General features: G+C 48.6%; 1 protein-coding gene across 1 annotated transcript in view; it reads right to left on the reverse strand.

The window, feature by feature from the left end:
- Positions 1–318: 318 nt before the first annotated feature.
- LOC142302820 (uncharacterized) overlaps positions 319–23384 on the reverse strand; it is a 30955-nt gene continuing 7889 nt past the window's right edge. The window contains exons 3-24 of the mRNA XM_075343931.1: positions 12529–12587; positions 11493–11585; positions 11295–11422; positions 11054–11191; positions 10676–10738; positions 9486–9641; positions 9296–9392; positions 9003–9220; positions 7904–8060; positions 7599–7807; positions 6253–6370; positions 5978–6183; positions 5665–5779; positions 5425–5594; positions 5072–5169; positions 4900–4997; positions 4212–4262; positions 3929–4106; positions 3703–3802; positions 3535–3625; positions 3371–3463; positions 319–356 (exon numbers count right to left, since the gene is read on the reverse strand). Coding sequence (XP_075200046.1) covers positions 319–356; positions 3371–3463; positions 3535–3625; positions 3703–3802; positions 3929–4106; positions 4212–4262; positions 4900–4997; positions 5072–5169; positions 5425–5594; positions 5665–5779; positions 5978–6183; positions 6253–6370; positions 7599–7807; positions 7904–8060; positions 9003–9220; positions 9296–9392; positions 9486–9641; positions 10676–10738; positions 11054–11191; positions 11295–11422; positions 11493–11585; positions 12529–12587 — 2674 coding nt within the window. The remainder of the gene's footprint in view (positions 357–3370; positions 3464–3534; positions 3626–3702; positions 3803–3928; positions 4107–4211; positions 4263–4899; positions 4998–5071; positions 5170–5424; positions 5595–5664; positions 5780–5977; positions 6184–6252; positions 6371–7598; positions 7808–7903; positions 8061–9002; positions 9221–9295; positions 9393–9485; positions 9642–10675; positions 10739–11053; positions 11192–11294; positions 11423–11492; positions 11586–12528; positions 12588–23384) is intronic.

The raw sequence follows: 23384 nt of genomic DNA on the forward strand, positions 1-23384 counted from the left end.
AAAAAAAAATCATAATGCCCCCTACAGACCTCACTGCGGAATGTTCCCACTATTAGGATATTAACTTTGGGGGTAGCACTTTATTACGTTCATGTATTTTGAGCTAAACAAAAAAAAAAAGGTCACATAAAGTTTCCACTTTGATGCTTAATGTATTTTTTTCCCTGCACATTGCTGGCTGATGAATGAGTTAACTAAGGATCCATCAGTGAGCTCTCCTGTTGTCGTAATCGAAAGATTTTGTCAGATGTAAGTTTAGGCTCTTTGGTAACGCTCTTTGTTGAAGAGGAAATAGAGTAATTTCTGGAGGGGAGGTGTTCAGTCATAAGCAGGAGGCATGTTGTAGATGAAATAACCTAAAAAACAAAGACCCTAGGTCAGAAGATACAAGCTATGTAGCTACAAGTGGCCCTGCTTGCCTCTGCTTTAGTGTATACAGTAGGTATGAAGATTGGTGATATTACAAACACTTCCAGCTTTCATATCCTGGCAGTCAGGGGGTGGGGGGGGGGGAGACACAAGAGAGGTAAGTCTTTATGGACATCTCAGGCTTTCATCTCATGGTAGAGGGGAGAAAAAAAAGTTTAGTATTACAAACACCTCCAGCTTTCATATCCTGGGGGTGTGTGTGTGTGTGTGTGTGTGTGTGTGTGTGTGTGTGTGTGTGTGTGTGTTGTGTGTGTGTGTGTGTGTGTGAGACAGGTGGGGGGGAGGGAAGACACAAGAGAGGTAAGTCTTTATGGACATCTCAAGCTTTCATCTCATGGCAATTAGAGGGGAGAAAATAACAGTTTAGTATTGCAAACACCTCCAGCTTTCTTCTAATGGCATACTGAGTGAGAGAAAGGTAGTTGGTGGGGGGATTTGGTGGTGCGCACGCTAGATCAGACACTAGTATGGTTAATAGCAGCTATAGCTCTTTCCGTAGTCATTGTTGGGCGGGCGGGGGGGGGGGGGGTGGAAGAGGAGCCTGGTCACATTAAACACCTCCAGCTTTAATCTTACGGCAGTCAGTGTTGGTAAGATGGCTGGGGGAGGAGAGTGATTAGTAACATCTAAGATCCCCATTCATGCATGTATAGCAACTGTACTAGTGTTAACCATTTGTGTTTTGTCCCCTGGTAATGGTTTAAAGGGTGAAATTACAAATTTTCTCCTATGCATTACAATGCTTAATATTTACTGCTTAAATATCCTTTGCAGTCCCCCCCCCCAACCCGGCAGACTGTTATTGGCAGTCATCATATACTGTATACTGAGGGAAGGATGACAAGAACCCACACACTGATCCATGTGAAAACCACAATAAGTTATGAATGATACATGTATTAGCCCAGCTATATTCTCCCCCTCCCCACTGACTGCTGGATATGAAAACTGGGAAGTGTTTGTAATCATGAATCTCAGTATGGTGGAGCCACTGCCCAGAACCCCAGACAAGAATCTCAGGTAATGACTTACATTTTAGGTTAGAGATTGTTAAACCTGAAAAGGTAATAACTTCATAATGTTAGAGTAGTAAGTTTGGACAGAAGAATTCTGATTTAGAAATGCAGGAAATGGTGCAAGTTACCAGAATTTGGTTGTGCGCATGTAACATGCAAGGCGAAAAAAACCATTGCGGGAAACTGGAGGTTTTTTTGTGTTAATATTGACATGACTAGAAACTCCAGGACCTCTATACACTGTGGGATTGTGCACCTGGCTTGTGGAAAGGCCGATTCTCAGGAGGAGGAATGTTTGTTACACAGTGCTAGTGCAGTGCAAACGGGGCAAGTGTGGCACCCCTGAGGGTCCAGTCACCACAGGAGGTACTGCACCTCAGTCAGAGGTGCGATATCCCATTGCCTGGTAAGGAGGAGGTCGCAGACCGTTGTACACCTAGTATAGCTACACCACTTCAGGCCATGGTTAGGGCGAGGTTGGTCTTTAGGGAGAGCACAGTCCCGTAGCCAGTCTGGGGTGCGGTTAGTTAGTGGGTGGACACTTTAAGGAAGGAAAGTGAGAGGGGGGGGGGGGGGGGGAGAAAGGGTCCCAGAGTCACTGGCAGTGAGAAGTCCACCCATGGGCTCGCATCCACATCAGATGTACCGCTGTGGAGGAACTAGGCCACAAGGGGGAACCAGCCCCTAGACTAGTGGAGAACAGCCAGGCTCAGCTAGCAAAACCGGGAGGTATCTATGTGCCAAGGCCGCTACCACACATGAATCTGCTGGAAGGTGATCAGAGGACCAGGGGACAGCAAGAAGCCACACAAGAAAGGGTCCACGGCCACTGGCTCAGGGCACGGTGTGAGGCAGGCCAGTGCATGAAGACAACCCGGGAAGGCCGTTAGAGAAAGCGACACAAGGCAAGTGCCTCTAAGTTACCTGGATCCCCTCCTCCTCCCCCCCCCCCCCCCCCCCCCCCCCATTACCGCAGAACTCCACACTCCAAGGGTGGTGTTTGACCGACCGGCCGTGATAACCTGGAATTGCCAACTGAGTAAACACCTTGTGATTGCACTCTGCTGTGTCCTGGACTTATTGCCTGCGCCACTAACCCGACATCAGCATGAACATTACACCACGTATCACACACGATCACCTGCCCTGGGGCTAAGCTCTACCTGTGGAGGGCTGAACCACCTCTGCTGCATCACACCTGACCCCAGGGGAACTGAATGGTGGCAGCCCACATCTTGACACATACCACGGGTGGGTTCCACACCTTATCCACCTAAATTAAAAGGACACAGCCAGGGTCACGGTGTCGGGGCCTGCCGCCGAGACCTCCCAGCAGAACTGGCCCGGTTCTGAGTGAGAGTGCCCTGCGGCCCTAGTGGGCATGTTATAAGCATATGGAGTTGTAGCACTAACACCGCTTCCTCCTGAAGAGATAATCACTGGTGTAAGATCTGCTGTATCCCAATTAGCTAAAATATCACTGTAACTGGGGGGAACCACCAGTCCCAATTAAAGGGGAAATTGCCACATTTAACAAAATAAGGCAATTAGGACTGAACGAACGTTTTAGGTCTCACAAGGGAATGAAAGTCTTCCAGATGTCACCACTAGGTGAAGCGGTATAGAGATGTGCAGTGAGCTCCCTCTAGTGGTGGCTGCAGGAAATTGAGGATTAATCGCTATGTAAGAAAGAAAGAACTAAGACATTAGAAAATATAATTGGTTTTATTCATTGAATAAAGAAAGTTGAACTGTGAGGACAATTGCGCCAACAGTAAAAGCAGAGACGACAGCCAGGCCAAGCGACAGCACCCAGGTCCATGTAGTCCACGATGTTTCTCCATCTGCTGAGGAATAAAGGATGGGTTATACCGGTAAAGGACAAAGTGGCTACCTCTGGTGGTCAGGTGCAGTATGACACTCACCAACGTGCTGATACATCACACCGCTCTGGCGTTCTATAATTTGGAGAGGACCAGCAGATACCAACTCAGTGGGCAGAGGGGCAGATCTTTTATCTATAAGAAATATTTTATAGCAGAAGTCTTAAAATTATGAATCTGAGCCAAATGAAGCCTTCCATGCTTACCCATGGGGACCTCAGTCTGGTTGCAGATTTGGTGGCATCTCTCGGGGTTTGTGGGGGCATCACAAATTATAACCTTGCAGTTGACCAAGAGCTGAAGGAAAAAGTAGGAAGCCATGACTGAGTGCACTAATTGATATCTCCCCCCCCCCCCCATTCCTTCCCACTTACCTGACTTATTGGGGCTTCATGAAGCTTCACCTTGAATCGGGGCAGCCATTCTGGAGAAGATTGGACTTCAGTGGAGAAGTCTTCTGCCTCCACACCACATCTGAGAAAGCAGAGCATAATAATGGTCCTGAATTAGAGTGGTTGTCTTAACTATAAGATAGGGTTCTGAGAAGAAGTCCTGTGAGCAGTGGTGGTACTGTGGAGGACCCATGAGTTGTAGACCTACCCATCCACAATCAGATCCCATTGTGTGATGCCATTTTGGCCAGGAAATGTGGCCCAACAGTCCTTCAGCGCAGCTGTGGGGTCTGGACTCTGCACATCTGCCTGGAAGTAGAGGACATCAGCGGGCTGCACTGATACTGGGAAGTCTCCATCCTGGTAAAAGGCCGAGTAGCTCTCATCTGTGTGTAAAGAGTTGTGTTATGGTTTAAAGCAGGAGGAAGGTTGTAGGTAATGCCAGCATATCATGGAGAACACCCAGGAGATCCACCACCCCAAAACCTCACCTTTAGCAAGTTTCAGGTCAGACACACGAGTCCCGGCTCTCCTTCGTAAGACTAGAAAACAAAAAATGAACTCGTGATTGCAACTGTATGCCTCAAGAAATGCACCTAACATCTCAGTGGCCAAGCGCCATATGTTGACTTTATCTAGTTTCCTTGGCTACACAGATTGAGTAATACGGTGACTGTCCACATGTCAGAAGCCAAACGATCATGGAGACCCAGAGCAGATCTTGCTGCTAGATTGACTAAGGCCTCATTCAAAGCCAGGAGTGGAACCTTCAGAGAAACCTATAATTGAAAGATTGACAACAGTTCTGTCTGACAAAGTCCTGGTTTTGGCAAATCCTGATGTGTGAATGAGGCCTAAATGTGAGCTGATGGCTCTTACTAGGAGCTATGTACCAGATTCTGCAGCCATAAAGGTCCACCAAGCCACACTAACATGCAGCCTTGGGATCCGCCCTCCCTGAAGATTTGTCACTGATCTGTGCACATGATCCACCCAACTGACACATCCAAGTAGAAGTGCAGACACCAACCAGGTAAGTGGTGTTTTGGGAAATTGAGACATTTCTATTTTAGGGTTTTTTGGTGGGACCACATCCTCCTGTGCATGTTTGTCAAATTAAACTACACATTTAAGATCTAATCAGAGCCCAGGCACTATGGAGAACATTACTAGAGCCACCTTTTGGCCTGGTTGCACCGGCTCCAGGAATGCTGTTCCGATACTGGGCGCCAAGCCACAATGTCTCCCTGATTGGGTATCTACAGCGTAAGGTCAACCTAGAATGTAGAAGACATGAGGTTAGAGATGGCTCCACAACAGCAAGAAAGATCAGATGATTGAAGTCCATCACCTATATGATGAATCCCTAGAGATGATTGGTTGTTCTGGAAACAGCACCTCACGATCGAAAGTCACTTCATTCTCGTACACCAGGTAGTCACCATCAAACTGGAAACAAGGTGGTTAGATTGTAATCGGAAAATTGAAATATAAAGCTAGTCCACCGCCATGTTAGCCTTTTAGCTGGCTGGTGGTTCTAAAGACAAGACACCTATACCCCAAGTCTACATTAAAGATTTTGGCAGTCTACCCTAGAGCTTCTCATAGCTTAAAGGCGTTTTGTGAGCATGAACCTTAGGCTACACCAACATACTGGACCCCTGAAGATATTGGTCATCGCACTGGAAACAAGTGTAGTCTTACCCGGCGGGTGGTCCCACACATGTAGGCTGCAAAGGTGAACAGGGCCTTGTCAGATGTGGCCTCCCTAGGAGTGCAGGTGGGATCCCTCAAATGGGCTTTGTGGGCATCGAATGCAGGTTTTGTGACCGTACTGTCGACCACAGCGATCATTGTGCCGTTGGAGAGGCAGACTGCAGTATAGAGAGTCATGTTAGCCATAGGCTTCTGAAAGGCAATGGTTGTCATGAGAAGGCTACTCACGTAGACCCCGTGTAGGGAAGGGGCAGCTGACTGCATGAGAGAACTTTATTTCCTGAGTGATATTGTGACGAAATGTGAAGTTTACGCTGGCGACTGACACATCCAACCCGACTACCTGGAACACATTAAAAACAGGAGAGACATACAAGACTCATCTACGCAACCTCCAAAGGCCGCTTTATAGCAGTTCCTGCATCCATTCACAGGTCCTCAGATGTGGAAAGATGGCCAATGTCAGTGAGCATGGCCCAATGTTTTAGACCGTTAAATTTAGACAATAATTTAGTTGCAGATACACGATCTGGTGATTTACCTCATAGGTCAGGCCCACAGCGGTATATGGCACCTCAATGTCCAAAGCGGTCGGTGAATTTCGGACAATAATATTCTGAGAAGTGATCAGGGCATTGTTCAGAGGGAGTTCCCGGATGTATGGCAGCCAGTGGTAGTCCATATTTCCCCTTACAACATTGATGACCAGACGGTCATTTTCACAGTGACTGGTGATGCTCGGTGGCACTGGGAGGTGAAATATCACATCAGGTATAGCTATGCAGATCATGGTGGCACACAACGAACACAACTTACCGGCATCCTCGATTACACATTCCACCACACCAGAGTACGTCAGATTCTTGTTTTGGGGCATGAGGACCAGGATGTAGGTCACGTAGAGTCTATATCTCCTTTTTGCACCACCAAGATACTAGGGAATGAAGGAAACATGAGCCAATATACCATGACAGTCATTGCCACAAAAGTTGACCAATTAATGCCAAGTCACAATAAGTCCCCAAAAGGAAGAGATTTTTCCCCTAGAAGTGTAGCGCCCCTGAACCCCTCAGAGCATTACAAGGTACGGCATCCCTCCGAAGATGCAGGGCCTACACCCAGGGACCTGGAAGACCAGTGCTGTAACAGGAAGACATTAAAATCCCCGTTTTCCCTCATCCCCAAAGACAGACTAGAATTGGACCCAATGGATGGCCACAGAGGTAGAGCAGATTCAGTCCACTAGACAATGGCCAAGTGGGAGGGGACAAGATGAGTCAGCTAGGGAGTGAGAATGGCATGACTGCTGACACGGGAGTGTAGCGGTGACCTGAGGGCCCCAGCGTGTGGTTGCCGTGGAGTACGGCAACGTACTCTCGGAACTATAGCACCGACGGGGCACAGCCCTAGCTCAGGCAAATGCTCCAGGCTGACCTGACAAATCTGCACACAGTGAGGGGACAATCCAGGACCTCACTGACCCTAGAAGTCCGGGGGCACCAGCAGTAACGGGAGAACCAGGGACCAGAACGGAACACTTGACCCTACAGGGCTCACACTGCCTGCTGTACGGACCAGAGACTGAGAAACAGGAGGGGGACTCCCAGACGAGCCAAGCCACGGGGACCAATCAACTTGAAAAAGAAGCCACCAGGTCATCAATTCAGCACTGGAACTAAGGGAACCAGAGGTGAATACCAGCCTTCCTCCAGGTACCAGTTACAATCTATGTGAGTAAAGTGAACCAGTTAAACACCAACCCCTTGTGTGGCCTCCCTTTCTTTCTGCTCCTAACTCCATCACTAACCCCTGGGGCCCTGGCCCTACTTGCGGAGAGCCCAACATCCAAGCTGCCGTCAACACCAGCCCCAGTGGAGACTGCAGTGACAGTTCCATCACCATAACCCGCAACCTGCAAGTGGTGTCACTACAAACTTTATTGAACATTCCCTTGCATATAAACCCCTTTTAAAGTGACCCCCAGGGTCACGGAACCAGGCAATGGCCACCTAGTGACACATCCCAGTATACTGCCCAGGACAGAGTACCCCATAGCCCTGGGCGGCACAGAAACAGTACCACCATTGTTCACAGGGAGTGCTTGATAATACAGCCAAGCCCAATTTGAATACCAAACAGCCCCAACACCACTTAATTCCTACCGTCTGTTCCACAACTGGGTCTGAGAATGGCACTGTAAGATAAAAGGCCTGAGTGTTGTTGGGATTCATGGCAGTCTCAAGAGTCATCTGTCTCCGGGGCAATTCATCAAGGGTAAGTGGCACCGCGTAGATTATGAAGGACTTGACGCTCATGTCGGAGTAGAAGTTTCCCAGGGAGACATTGAAGTAGCCATCTTCTTTAATGGTGTCTAGAAGGGGGTTGAAGGATAACTGCTGAATCTCTGTAGACTTCAGACTCTGCCTTGGAGGCCAACTCCTTTACTAAACACTGGGATCATACTTACGGTTCAGAAATACAGGAACATGGACAACCTTAGGGGCAACGATTGGCTTGTATGATGTATGTGTGGTAGAGTCATCTTCATTAATGCCCAACCACTGGCGCTGTAGGAGGAGGTGGATCCTGTACCCAGTCATGTAGGTGTTATTCACGATATCAGTCTGAAAACAGAAAAGTCAAACCAGAGAAATTCATGAAGCACCATGTTAAAGATGTGGTGAATGGGAACAAGGGATTGAATTCAACTGGAACCAAGTAAAAAGCTGGGGAAAGTACCTGGAAGTGTTGATTTTTGAAGTGGTGTAGGAATTTATAGGGGGTCCAGGTGGTTATGTTTCTCCAAGTTCAGGGAGAAAAGCTAGAATAGGGCAACGTCTAGGCTATGACATGTTCCCCTTGCCACATGAGTTAGAAACTGAATGCTTACAGACTTGCATTTGTCTAATGACTGGTACTTAGCTTTTACTCATTAAAAAGGGACAGGAACGTAAGATTTCAGTACAAGTCAAGGATTAAGTCATGTAGGCCTTTTGGCTTTCCAAAGCCATCTTTAGAGCTTTGGGTTAGTTGGAAACTGAAGAGGTTCACAGCTCCCTTTTAAAGACTATAGTCAGGGAGAGGCGTCATCCAAGTAAAGGGGGGCCATGCAAGCCAATTTGGAGAATGGTGCACAAATGCAAGTTTACACGATGCCCCAACCTTGGAGCAGCCAGATTAGGTGTGCCAAGATACAAACCTAGTTGAAAGTTGTTTTGGTTGGTACCCCTCCCTTCCCAATGATCAGGGCTAAACTATTCATTCCGAGTGGAGTGGTAATTCCATGGTTTGTTGTACAGAACCAGTTGCTGAGATGTTTCTGAACATAGGGAGTCTTCCACCGATCTGGAGAATTTTAGACTCCAAGTGTCAGTTTGAAACAATTGTTGAAGAGTCAGAAGGATGTTTGAGAAGTGTGAGACGTAGCAAGAGAAGGGTGAAGAGTATAGACCCTGAGAGCATACCAAGGCTGAATTGAGGTTATGTTTACCAGTATAGCCAGTGCTGTAGAACCAGACATGCAGATTGTGGAATCACCACATTTGGGATAGAACATTTCCACCAACCTCGATGTAACCCCCAGGAGCTCCATATGGAATGGTCACCTCCACTTCATTAAAGTCAGAACGCAAGATGTATTGGTATGCCGTCATTTGTGTTGAGGTTACAAGTTTTCCATTGACCCCCATGGCAAAGTCGTTAGTGGTGAAGTCTCCACTGATTAGAGGGCTGAGGACGGCAGGAGAGAGCCAGGAGAGCGCATCATCTGTGAACACTGGAGGATCTGTACAGAATGGAGTTAATTATAGGATGTATTGTCCATTAGCGACCACCAAACAGCTTTACTGTACACCATTACCTCTAGGACATGCAATTGTAGTGTCCACGATGATCCGGAGAAGCGTTTGTGAATACAACATATTGCTCGCGACGACATCAAGATGGAAGTTACCAGTCTACAGAGAATTTTAAGGAGTTAAGCTGGCCAAGATTAGACCATAGAGATGCCAACATGTGGACCACCTCCCAGATTCCTGGGCGTACTATACCTCAACAATTTGGGACTCTTGTGTGACATATGGGGACCTGAAGAGCACTCTAGTCACTGTTGCATTGACACCATAGCCCTTGTTGATTGCTTCTTGGGCTGGAATCGGTACGTTTGAGTTGTTGAACCAAACTTGCCACCTCTGAGAGATGCTAACCTGCATTTAGGATACAAGATAATTAAAAACTACATTATGGTATACCAATCTGAACAACTTTAATATAAGAAGCTGGGGGGGCATGTGGCAAAGCTTAAAAGGGTTGTCCCCCCATGGATTCTCTTTGGTAGATGCCGAGCACCAGAGTAGCCATATTTCATAAACTAAAGGTCCAGTCACACTAAGCAACTTACCAGCGATCCCAACAACGATAAGGATCGCTGGTAAGTTGCTAGGAGGTTGCTGGTGAGCTGTCACACTGCGACGCTCCAGCGATCCCACCAGCAACCTGACCTGGCAGGGATCGCTGGAGCGTGGCTACACGAGTTGCTGGTGAGCTCACCAGCAACCAGTGACAAGCCCCCAGTCTCCTAGTTACAGCACACATCAGGTTAATTAACCCGATGTGTGCTGCAGCTAAATGTGCACAGAGCAGGGAGCAGCGCACAATGCTTAGCGCTGGCTCCCTGCTCTCCTAGCTACAGCACACATCGGGTTAATTAACCCGATGTGTGCTGCAGCTACATGTGCACACAGCAGGAGCCGGCACTGACAGTGAGAGCAGCGGAGGCTGGTATCAAAGGTAAATATCGGGTAACCAAGGACAGGGCTTCTTGGTTACCCGATGTTTACATTGGTTACCAGCCTCCGCAGAAGCCGGCTCCTGCTGCCTGCACATTTAGTTGTTGCTGTCTCGCTGTCACACACAGCGATCTGTGCTTCACAGCGGGACAGCAACAACTAAAAAATGGCCCAGGACATTCAGCAACAACCAACGACCTCACAGCAGGGGCCAGGTTGTTGCTGGATGTCACACACAGCAACATCGCTAGCAACGTCACAAAAGTTGTTCGTTACCAGCGATGTTGCTAGCGATGTTGCTTAGTGTGACGGGGCCTTAAGTTGTACCTAGATTAGGAGCCACCAACTGCAGATTACCACCAAGTAGTGGGTAAACTAATTCCATCTACAGTAGTTTTAAGTAGGTCAATGGGCAAAGTGGCCAGGTTTCACCATTACAGAAGCCTACTCACCACAGGTCCAGATAGAGTAATAATCTTTAAAATGGCTGGAGGAATAATCCTTGTAACAGATACCTGGAAACCAGATTAAAAGATTATGAGACCATAAAGAAAACCCTAGTTTTCTTAAACATCCAACCAGACAGCAGAACTTGTAAGGCCTAGTGATGAGCGAGCACCACCATCATGCTCAGTATGCGTAACAAGCAGTCAGACGCACTCAACTCATGTACCGATTATAATGGAAGTCAATCATTTTTTCTGGAAGATCGATAGAAGTACCGAGCATGGTAATACGTGCTCATCACTAGTTAGGACATCTGGTGGCCAAAGTAGCGGTCACAAAGTGATGAGGGATTTCAATTATATATCATGATTTGTAGGCCTCACCTCCATATAGTTCTCCTCACAAACGATCTCCCTGATGTCCCAGGTATCAGGGATACAGGACATGGACACGGGATAGAGGGCAAATCGACCGTTTTGGTTTACCCTGAATTGCACCTTAGTATCGAATTGCTGGTCATTCTGAAAACAATCCAGAAGGAAGATAATAAGTGACAAGACATCCCAGCCAGGCTCATGTAGACACCAATATGCTTTTAAGCCCTTATGAAGGATGGACACTTACTATATTTTTCACCCAGCAGCCAAGGAAGGAAATCCTGACTTCCACATTGTCATACACATCGTTGGTGATGGTGTAGCCGCACTGTGTTGCCCGGTTTGTCTGCATCACATCTGGGAAGCCAGTGTCATCTGCAACAAAAGATGGTGAGATTGCAAGCTGAAAATGTCTGCCAGAGCCAGATGTGGATGGGTAACTTACTCAATGCCTCCAACTGCCATTGTTTAGACTCCAAAAAGGTTTTATCCACCAAGATCCAGAAGGAACGTGACCGACATTCTGTCTGGAGGACACCTATATAAAGATATGGTCAGGTTGATTAGAGAAGGAGCCAGCCACATAATCTCCTTAGAGTTAAGACAACTAGAAAGTCATGGGAAGATCTTCAAGATATCTAGATCCGTTTCCCCAGAAAGTGCCCCACCCGATCACATGGAGTACTGCAGCTCAGCCCAAGACATTAGTAACTAGACAACCCGTGGACATTTGTGGTGTTTTTTTCTCTGGTAACCCTTGTCTTTGTTGACCTTGGGGTGTCCCTCTGCCAAGATATGCAAGTCAAAAGGTCTGTGGAGCCTGTTAGGAGTCTCGACACAGAAAATAGCCAGATATTCCTCCGGGAAGGATCTAGCCAAGGAGTGGCTCTTTTTAGGAGACCAGCACAACCACCATACCAAGTGGCGCTTTTAGTCAATATCCAACTTTTGACAAGTTTAAAGATATGACAAAGGAAATATCAGTGTCGAGACTCTTAACAGAGGCTCCACGGACCTTTTTGATTTGCATACTTCCAAGGGGCTAATGCACCTAGGATATCACTGTGTTGAGCGCCTTTGTTGGCTGCTGGCAGTGTTTTCTCTGGCTGGTCTCCGAGATCAGTGATTTGTCTCTGCCAAGATAGGTAGCCATCAGCACATTTACCACATCAAATCAAGACACACATTTCTCAAGTTCCTCTATGGCATATCTTGTACCCCCCCCCTCCCAACAATGGGATATCATGATGGCCACAACAATTTTATGGGAGGTGGGGGAAGCAGGGACTTTAAATGGCACATAGACTTTAAGACTAATTTGAGGTAGTTTAAGATTTAGGTCAGGTTTAGATTCCTCATCAGTTCTAGCTTGTCCCAGGAGAGTCTACTCCCGTTCTCCATATAGGACATAGCGTTCTCAAACACTAAGAGCCCAGAAACAAAAGTTGAGTTTGGACTTAATGTAAAAGACATTAACTTACCCGAAGGGAAGTTCTGTGTTTGTGCCAATGAAGGAGCGCTCAGAGAGAGAAACGTCACTCTGAAACCAAGAGGGGGTCATGTTAATAACCTGAAAACTAGGACGACAAGTTACTGTGCACCAGCCAGAATCAGAACAAGACATCCGGTATTAGAAACAAAAGCCAAGAAGAGCACAGCTACAGTACAAAAACCAGACATAAGCAGCACCGTGCAACACACCATACACCATACACCATACACCATACACCATACACCATACACCATACACCATACACCATACACCATACACCATACACCATACACCATACACCATACACCATACACCATACACCATACACCATACACCATACACCATACACCATACACCATACACTCCGGCTATAAGCAGCACCAGCTACACACACACACACCATACACTCCGGCTATAAGCAGCACCAGCTACACACACACGCTATAAGCAGCACCAGCCACACACACACACACACACGCTATAAGCACCAGCCACACACACACACACACACACACACACACACACACAATACACTCCGGCTATAAGCAGCACCACACACACACACACACACACACACACACACACACACAATACACTCCGGCTATAAGCAGCACCACACACACACACACACACACACACAATACACTCCGGCTATAAGCAGCACCACACACACACACACACACACACACACACACACACACACACAATACACTCCGGCTATAAGCAGCACCACACACACACACACACACACACAACACTCCGGCTATAAGCAGCAACACACACACACACACACACACACAATACACTCCGGCTATAAGCAGCACCACACACACACACACACACACACACACACACAATACACTCCGGCTATAAGCAGCACCACACACACACACACACAATACACTCCGGCTATAAGCAGCACCACACACACACACACACAATACACTCCGGCTATAAGCAGCACCACACACACACACACACACACACACACACACACACACACAATACACTCCGGCTATAAGCAGCACCACACACACACACACACACACACACACACACACACACACACACACACACAATACACTCCGGCTATAAGCAGCACCACACACACACACACACACACACAACACTCCGGCTATAAGCAGCAACACACACACACACACACACACACACAATACACTCCGGCTATAAGCAGCACCACACACACACACAATACACTCCGGCTATAAGCAGCACCACACACACACACACACACACACAAACACTCCGGCTATAAGCAGCACCACACACACACACACACACACACACACAATACACTCCGGCTATAAGCAGCACCACACACACACACACACACACACACAACACTCCGGCTATAAGCAGCAACACACACACACACACACACACACACAATACACTCCGGCTATAAGCAGCACCACACACACACACAATACACTCCGGCTATAAGCAGCACCACACACACACACACACACACACAAACACTCCGGCTATAAGCAGCACCACACACACACACACACACACACACACACACACACACAACACTCCGGCTATAAGCAGCAACACACACACACACACAACACTCCGGCTATAAGCAGCAACACACACACACACACACACAACACTCCGGCTATAAGCAGCAACACACACACACACACACACACACAATACACTCCGGCTATAAGCAGCACCACACACACACACACACACACACACACACAATACACTCCGGCTATAAGCAGCACCACACACACAACACTCCGGCTATAAGCAGCAACACACACACAATACACTCCGGCTATAAGCAGCACCACACACACACACACACAATACACTCCAGCTATAAGCAGCACCACACACACACACACACACACACACACAATACACTCCGGCTATAAGCAGCACCACACACACACACACACACACACACACACACACACAATACACTCCGGCTATAAGCAGCACCACACACACACACACACAATACACTCCGGCTATAAGCAGCACCACACACACACACACACACACACACACACAATACACTCCGGCTATAAGCAGCACCACACACACACACACACACACAATACACTCCGGCTATAAGCAGCACCACACACACACACACACACACACAATACACTCCGGCTATAAGCAGCACCACACACACACACACAATACACTCCGGCTATAAGCAGCACCACACACACACACACACACACACACACACACACACACACACACACACACACACACAATACACTCCGGCTATAAGCAGCACCACACACACACACACACAACACTCCGGCTATAAGCAGCAACACACACACACACACACAACACTCCGGCTATAAGCAGCAACACACACACACAATACACTCCGGCTATAAGCAGCAACACACACACACACACACACACACACACACACAATACACTCCGGCTATAAGCAGCACCACACACACACAATACACTCCGGCTATAAGCAGCACCACACACACACACACACACACACACAATACACTCCGGCTATAAGCAGCACCACACACACACACACACACAATACACTCCGGCTATAAGCAGCACCACACACACACACACACACACTACACTCCGGCTATAAGCAGCACCACACACACACACACACACACACACACACACACACACACACACACACACACAATACACTCCGGCTATAAGCAGCACCACACACACACACACACACACAATACACTCCGGCTATAAGCAGCACCACACACACACACACACACAATACACTCCGGCTATAAGCAGCACCACACACACACACACACACAATACACTCCGGCTATAAGCAGCACCACACACACACACAATACACTCCGGCTATAAGCAGCACCACACACACACACACACACACACACACACACAATACACTCCGGCTATAAGCAGCACCACACACACACACACACACACACACACAATACACTCCGGCTATAAGCAGCACCACACACACACACACACACACACACACACACACACACACAATACACTCCGGCTATAAGCAGCACCACACACACACACACACACACACACACACAATACACTCCGGCTATAAGCAGCACCACACACACACACACACACACACACACACAATACACTCCGGCTATAAGCAGCACCACACACACACACACACAATACACTCCGGCTATAAGCAGCACCACACACACACACACACACACAATACACTCCGGCTATAAGCAGCACCACACACACACACACACACAATACACTCCGGCTATAAGCACTCCGGCTATAAGCAGCAACACACACACCGGCTATAAGCAGCACCAGCTACACACACACACACCATACACTCCGGCTATAAGCAGCAACACACACACACACACACACACACTATAAGCAGCACCAGCTATATACACCATACACTCCGGCTATAAGCAGCACCAGCTATATACACCATACATTCCGGCTATAAGCAGCACCAGCTACACACACACACACACCATACACTCCGGCTATAAGCAGCACCACACACACACACACACAATACACTCCGGCTATAAGCAGCACCACACACACACACACACACAATACACTCCGGCTATAAGCACTCCGGCTATAAGCAGCAACACACACACCGGCTATAAGCAGCACCAGCCACACACACACACACACCATACACTCCGGCTATAAGCAGCACCAGCTATATACACCATACACTCCGGCTATAAGCAGCACCAGCTATATACACCATACATTCCGGCTATAAGCAGCACCAGCTACACACACACCATACACTCCGGCTATAAGCAGCACCAGCTACACACACCATACACTCCGGCTATAAGCAGCACCACACACACACACACACACACACACACACACTCTCCGGCTATAAGCAGCAACACACACACCGGCTATAAGCAGCACCAGCCACACACACACACCATACACTCCGGCTATAAGCAGCACCAGCTATATACACCATACACTCCGGCTATAAGCAGCACCAGCTACACACACACACACCATACACTCCGGCTATAAGCAGCACCAGCTACACACACCATACACTCCGGCTATAAGCAGCACCAGCTACACACACACACCATACACTCCGGCTATAAGCAGCACCAGCTACACACACACACCATACATTCCGGCTATAAGCAGCACCAGCTATATACACCATACATTCCGGCTATAAGCAGCACCAGCTATATACACCATACATTCCGGCTATAAGCAGCACCAGCTATATACACCATACATTCCGGCTATAAGCAGCACCAGCTATATACACCATACATTCCGGCTATAAGCAGCACCAGCTATATACACCATACATTCCGGCTATAAGCAGCACCACACACACACACACCATACATTCCGGCTATAAGCAGCAACACACACACACACACCATACATTCCGGCTATAAGCAGCAACACACACACCATACATTCCGGCTATAAGCAGCCACACACACACCATACATTCCGGCTATAAGCAGCCACACACACACCATACATTCCGGCTATAAGCAGACACACACACACCATACATTCCGGCTATAAGCAGACACACACACACCATACATTCCGGCTATAAGCAGACACACACACACCATACATTCCGGCTATAAGCAGACACACACACACCATACATTCCGGCTATAAGCAGACACACACACACCATACATTCCGGCTATAAGCAGACACACACACACCATACATTCCGGCTATAAGCAGACACACACACACCATACATTCCGGCTATAAGCAGACACACACACACCATACATTCCGGCTATAAGCAGACACACACACACCATACATTCCGGCTATAAGCAGACACACACACACCATACATTCCGGCTATAAGCAGACACACACACACCATACATTCCGGCTATAAGCAGACACACACACACCATACATTCCGGCTATAAGCAGACACACACACACCATACATTCCGGCTATAAGCAGACACACACACACCATACATTCCGGCTATAAGCAGACACACACACACCATACATTCCGGCTATAAGCAGACACACACACACCATACATTCCGGCTATAAGCAGACACACACACACACACACACACACACACACACACACACACACACACACACACACACACACACACACACACACACACACACACACACACACACACACACACACACACACACACACACACACACACACACACACACACACACACACACACACACACACACACACACACACACACACACACACACACACACACACACACACACACACACACTCCGGCTATAAGCAGCACCAGCCACACACACACACACCATACACTCCGGCTATAAGCAGCACCACACACACACACTCCGGCTATAAGCAGCAACACACACACCGGCTATAAGCAGCACCAGCCACACACACACACACACCATACACTCCGGCTAAAAGCAGCACCAGCTATATACACCATACACTCCGGCTATAAGCAGCACCAGCTACACACACACCATACACTCCGGCTATAAGCAGCACCAGCTACACACCATACACTCCGGCTATAAGCAGCACCAGCTACACACACACACCATACACTCCGGCTATAAGCAGCACCAGCTACACACACACACCATACACTCCGGCTATAAGCAGCACCAGCTACACACACACACACCATACACTCCGGCTATAAGCAGCACCAGCTACACACACACACACCGGCTATAAGCAGCACCAGCTACACACACACACCATACACTCCGGCTATAAGCAGCACCAGCTACACACACACACACACACACACACACACACACACCATACACTCCGGCTATAAGCAGCACCAGCTACACACACACACACACCATACACTCCGGCTATAAGCAGCACCAGCTACACACACACACACACACACACACACACACCATACACTCCGGCTATAAGCAGCACCAGCTACACACACACCATACACTCCGGCTATAAGCAGCACCAGCTACACACACACACCATACACTCCGGCTATAAGCAGCACCAGCTACATACCATACACTCCGGCTATAAGCAGCACCACACACACACACACACCATACACTCCAGCTATAAGCAGCACCAGCTACACACACACACACACACCATACACTCCGGCTATAAGCAGCACCAGCTACACACACACACACACACCATACACTCCGGCTATAAGCAGCACCAGCTACACACACACACACACACACACACACACACACCATACACTCCGGCTATATGCAGCACCAGCTATATACACCATACACTCCGGCTATAAGCAGCACCAGCTACACACACACACCATACACTCCGGCTATAAGCAGCACCAGCTACACACACACCATACACTCCGGCTATAAGCAGCACCAGCTACACACACACACACCATACACTCCGGCTATAAGCAGCACCAGCTACACACACACACACCATACACTCCGGCTATAAGCAGCACCAGCTACACACACACACACCATACACTCCGGCTATAAGCAGCACCAGCTACACACACACACACACCATACACTCCGGCTATAAGCAGCACCAGCTACACACACACACACACCATACACTCCGGCTATAAGCAGCACCAGCTACACACACACACCATACACTCCGGCTATAAGCAGCACCAGCTACACACACACACACACACACACACACACACACACCATACACTCCGGCTATAAGCAGCACCAGCTACACACACACACACCATACACTCCGGCTATAAGCAGCACCAGCTACACACACACACACACACACACACCATACACTCCGGCTATAAGCAGCACCAGCTACACACACACCATACACTCCGGCTATAAGCAGCACCAGCTACAGCTATAAGCAGCACCAGCTACATACCATACACTCCGGCTATAAGCAGCACCAGCTACACACACACACACCATACACTCCGGCTATAAGCAGCACCAGCTACACACACACACACCATACACTCCGGCTATAAGCAGCACCAGCCACACACACACACACACCATACACTCCGGCTATAAGCAGCACCAGCCACACACACACACACACCATACACTCCGGCTATAAGCAGCACCAGCCACACACACACACACACCATACACTCCGGCTATAAGCAGCACCAGCCACACACACACACACACCATACACTCCGGCTATAAGCAGCACCAGCCACACACACACACACACCATACACTCCGGCTATAAGCAGCACCAGCCACACACACACACACCATACACTCCGGCTATAAGCAGCACCAGCTACACACACACACACACACACACACACACACACACACACACACACACACACACACACACACACACACACACACACACACACACACACACACACACACACACACACACACACACACACACACACACACACACACACACACACACACACACACACACACACACACACACACACACCATACACTCCGGCTATAAGCAGCACCAGCCACACACACACACACACCATACACTCCGGCTATAAGCAGCACCAGCCACACACACACACACACCATACACTCCGGCTATAAGCAGCACCAGCCACACACACACACACACCATACACTCCGGCTATAAGCAGCACCAGCCACACACACACACACACCATACACTCCGGCTATAAGCAGCACCAGCTACACACACACACACACACACACACACACACACACACACACACACACACACACACACACACACACACACACACACACACACACACACACACACACACACACACACACACACACACACACACACACACACACACACACACACACACACACACACACACACACACACACACACACACACACACACACACACACACACACACACACACACACACACACACACACACACACACACACACACACACACACACACACACACACACACACACACACACACACACACACACACACACACACACACACACACACACACACACACACACACACACACACACACACACACACACACACACACACACACACACACACACACACACACACACACACACACACACACACACACACACACACACACACACACACACACACACACACACACACACACACACACACACACACACACACACACACACACACACACACACACACACACACACACACACACACACACACACACTCCGGCTATAAGCAGCACCAGCTACACACACACACACACCATACACTCCGGCTATAAGCAGCACCAGCTACACACACACACACACACACACACCATACACTCCGGCTATAAGCAGCACCAGCTACACACACACCATACACTCCGGCTATAAGCAGCACCAGCTACATACCATACACTCCGGCTATAAGCAGCACCACACACACACACACCATACACTCCAGCTATAAGCAGCACCAGCTACACACACACACACCATACACTCCGGCTATAAGCAGCACCAGCTACACACACACACACACCATACACTCCGGCTATAAGCAGCACCAGCTACACACACACACACACCATACACTCCGGCTATAAGCAGCACCAGCTACACACACACACACACACACACACACACACACACACCATACACTCCGGCTATATGCAGCACCAGCTATATACACCATACACTCCGGCTATAAGCAGCACCAGCTACACACACACCATACACTCCGGCTATAAGCAGCACCAGCTACACACACACACACACCATACACTCCGGCTATAAGCAGCACCAGCTACACACACACACCATACACTCCGGCTATAAGCAGCACCAGCTACACACACACACCATACACTCCGGCTATAAGCAGCACCAGCTACACACACACACCATACACTCCGGCTATAAGCAGCACCAGCTACACACACACACACACCATACACTCCGGCTATAAGCAGCACCAGCTACACACACACACACCATACACTCCGGCTATAAGCAGCACCAGCTACACACACACACACCATACACTCCGGCTATAAGCAGCACCAGCTACACACACACACACCATACACTCCGGCTATAAGCAGCACCAGCTACACACACACACCATACACTCCGGCTATAAGCAGCACCAGCTACACACACACACCATACACTCCGGCTATAAGCAGCACCAGCTACACACACACCATACACTCCGGCTATAAGCAGCACCAGCTACACACACACCATACACTCCGGCTATAAGCAGCACCAGCTACACACACACCATACACTCCGGCTATAAGCAGCACCAGCTACACACACACACCATACACTCCGGCTATAAGCAGCACCAGCTACACACACACACCATACACTCCGGCTATAAGCAGCACCAGCTACACACACACACCATACACTCCGGCTATAAGCAGCACCAGCTACACACACACACCATACACTCCGGCTATAAGCAGCACCAGCTACACACACACACCATACACTCCGGCTATAAGCAGCACCAGCTACACACACACACCATACACTCCGGCTATAAGCAGCACCAGCTACACACACACACCATACACTCCGGCTATAAGCAGCACCAGCTACACACACACACCATACACTCCGGCTATAAGCAGCACCAGCTACACACACACACCATACACTCCGGCTATAAGCAGCACCAGCTACACACACACACCATACACTCCGGCTATAAGCAGCACCAGCTACACACACACACCATACACTCCGGCTATAAGCAGCACCAGCTACACACACACACCATACACTCCGGCTATAAGCAGCACCAGCTACACACACACACACCATACACTCCGGCTATAAGCAGCACCAGCTACACACACACACACCATACACTCCGGCTATAAGCAGCACCAGCTACACACACACCATACACTCCGGCTATAAGCAGCACCAGCTACATACCATACACTCCGGCTATAAGCAGCACCAGCTACATACCATACACTCCGGCTATAAGCAGAACCAGCTATATACCATACACTCCGGCTATAAGCAGCACCAGCTATATTCCATACACTCCGGCTATAAGCAGCAACTTGCACCAGATATATACCATAAGCTCCAGATATAAGCAAAGTCATACAGCTATATCCCATAAGCTATGGATATAGGCAGCAACTTGCACCAGATATATACCATAAGCTCCAGATATAGGCAGTAGCAGCTCTATACCAGAAACTCCAGATATAAGTAGCACCATAAGCTTTGGATATAAGCGGCACTGTGCACCAGCTATATACTATAGACTCCAGATATAAGCAGCACCATGACTCAGCTGTGTACCATACATTCCAGATATAAGCAGAGTCACACACCAGCTATATACCATAAGCTCCAGATATAAGCAGCACCATGCACCAGCTATATAGTACCATACACCCCAGATATAAGCAAAGTCATACAGCTATATGCCAGAAGCTCCAGATATAAGCAGCACCAGCTATATGCCATAAGCTATGGATATAGGCAGCACCATGCACCAGCTATATACTATAAGCTCCATGCATTAGGAATATAGCAGAAGAGAAAAAAACACTGCTGAGCCTTGTAGTACCACAGCCAGCACACACTGCAGACCAATGCCACCTACCCAACAAGGAGTATAAAGTACATGACTATGGCACCCGGTCAGCAGCCCAGACCAGCCACACCACAACCAGTCACTAAAAAGCCAGGATAGACCTAGACTGAGCTTCCCTGGAGGCCTCTTATAACGAGGCGGCCAGGTGACCCCAATATGGCCACTAATCACTGATCAGGCCCTCACAGCTCTGATGGCAGAGCGTCCATCAACCGAGAGTGCCCACGCTGTGTAGTTTTGCCGCATATTTTCAGAAATCTGCAGCAA

This window comes from Anomaloglossus baeobatrachus, chromosome 4 (genome assembly GCF_048569485.1).
Source record: "Anomaloglossus baeobatrachus isolate aAnoBae1 chromosome 4, aAnoBae1.hap1, whole genome shotgun sequence".
In the NCBI taxonomy this organism is placed as follows: domain Eukaryota; kingdom Metazoa; phylum Chordata; class Amphibia; order Anura; family Aromobatidae; genus Anomaloglossus; species Anomaloglossus baeobatrachus.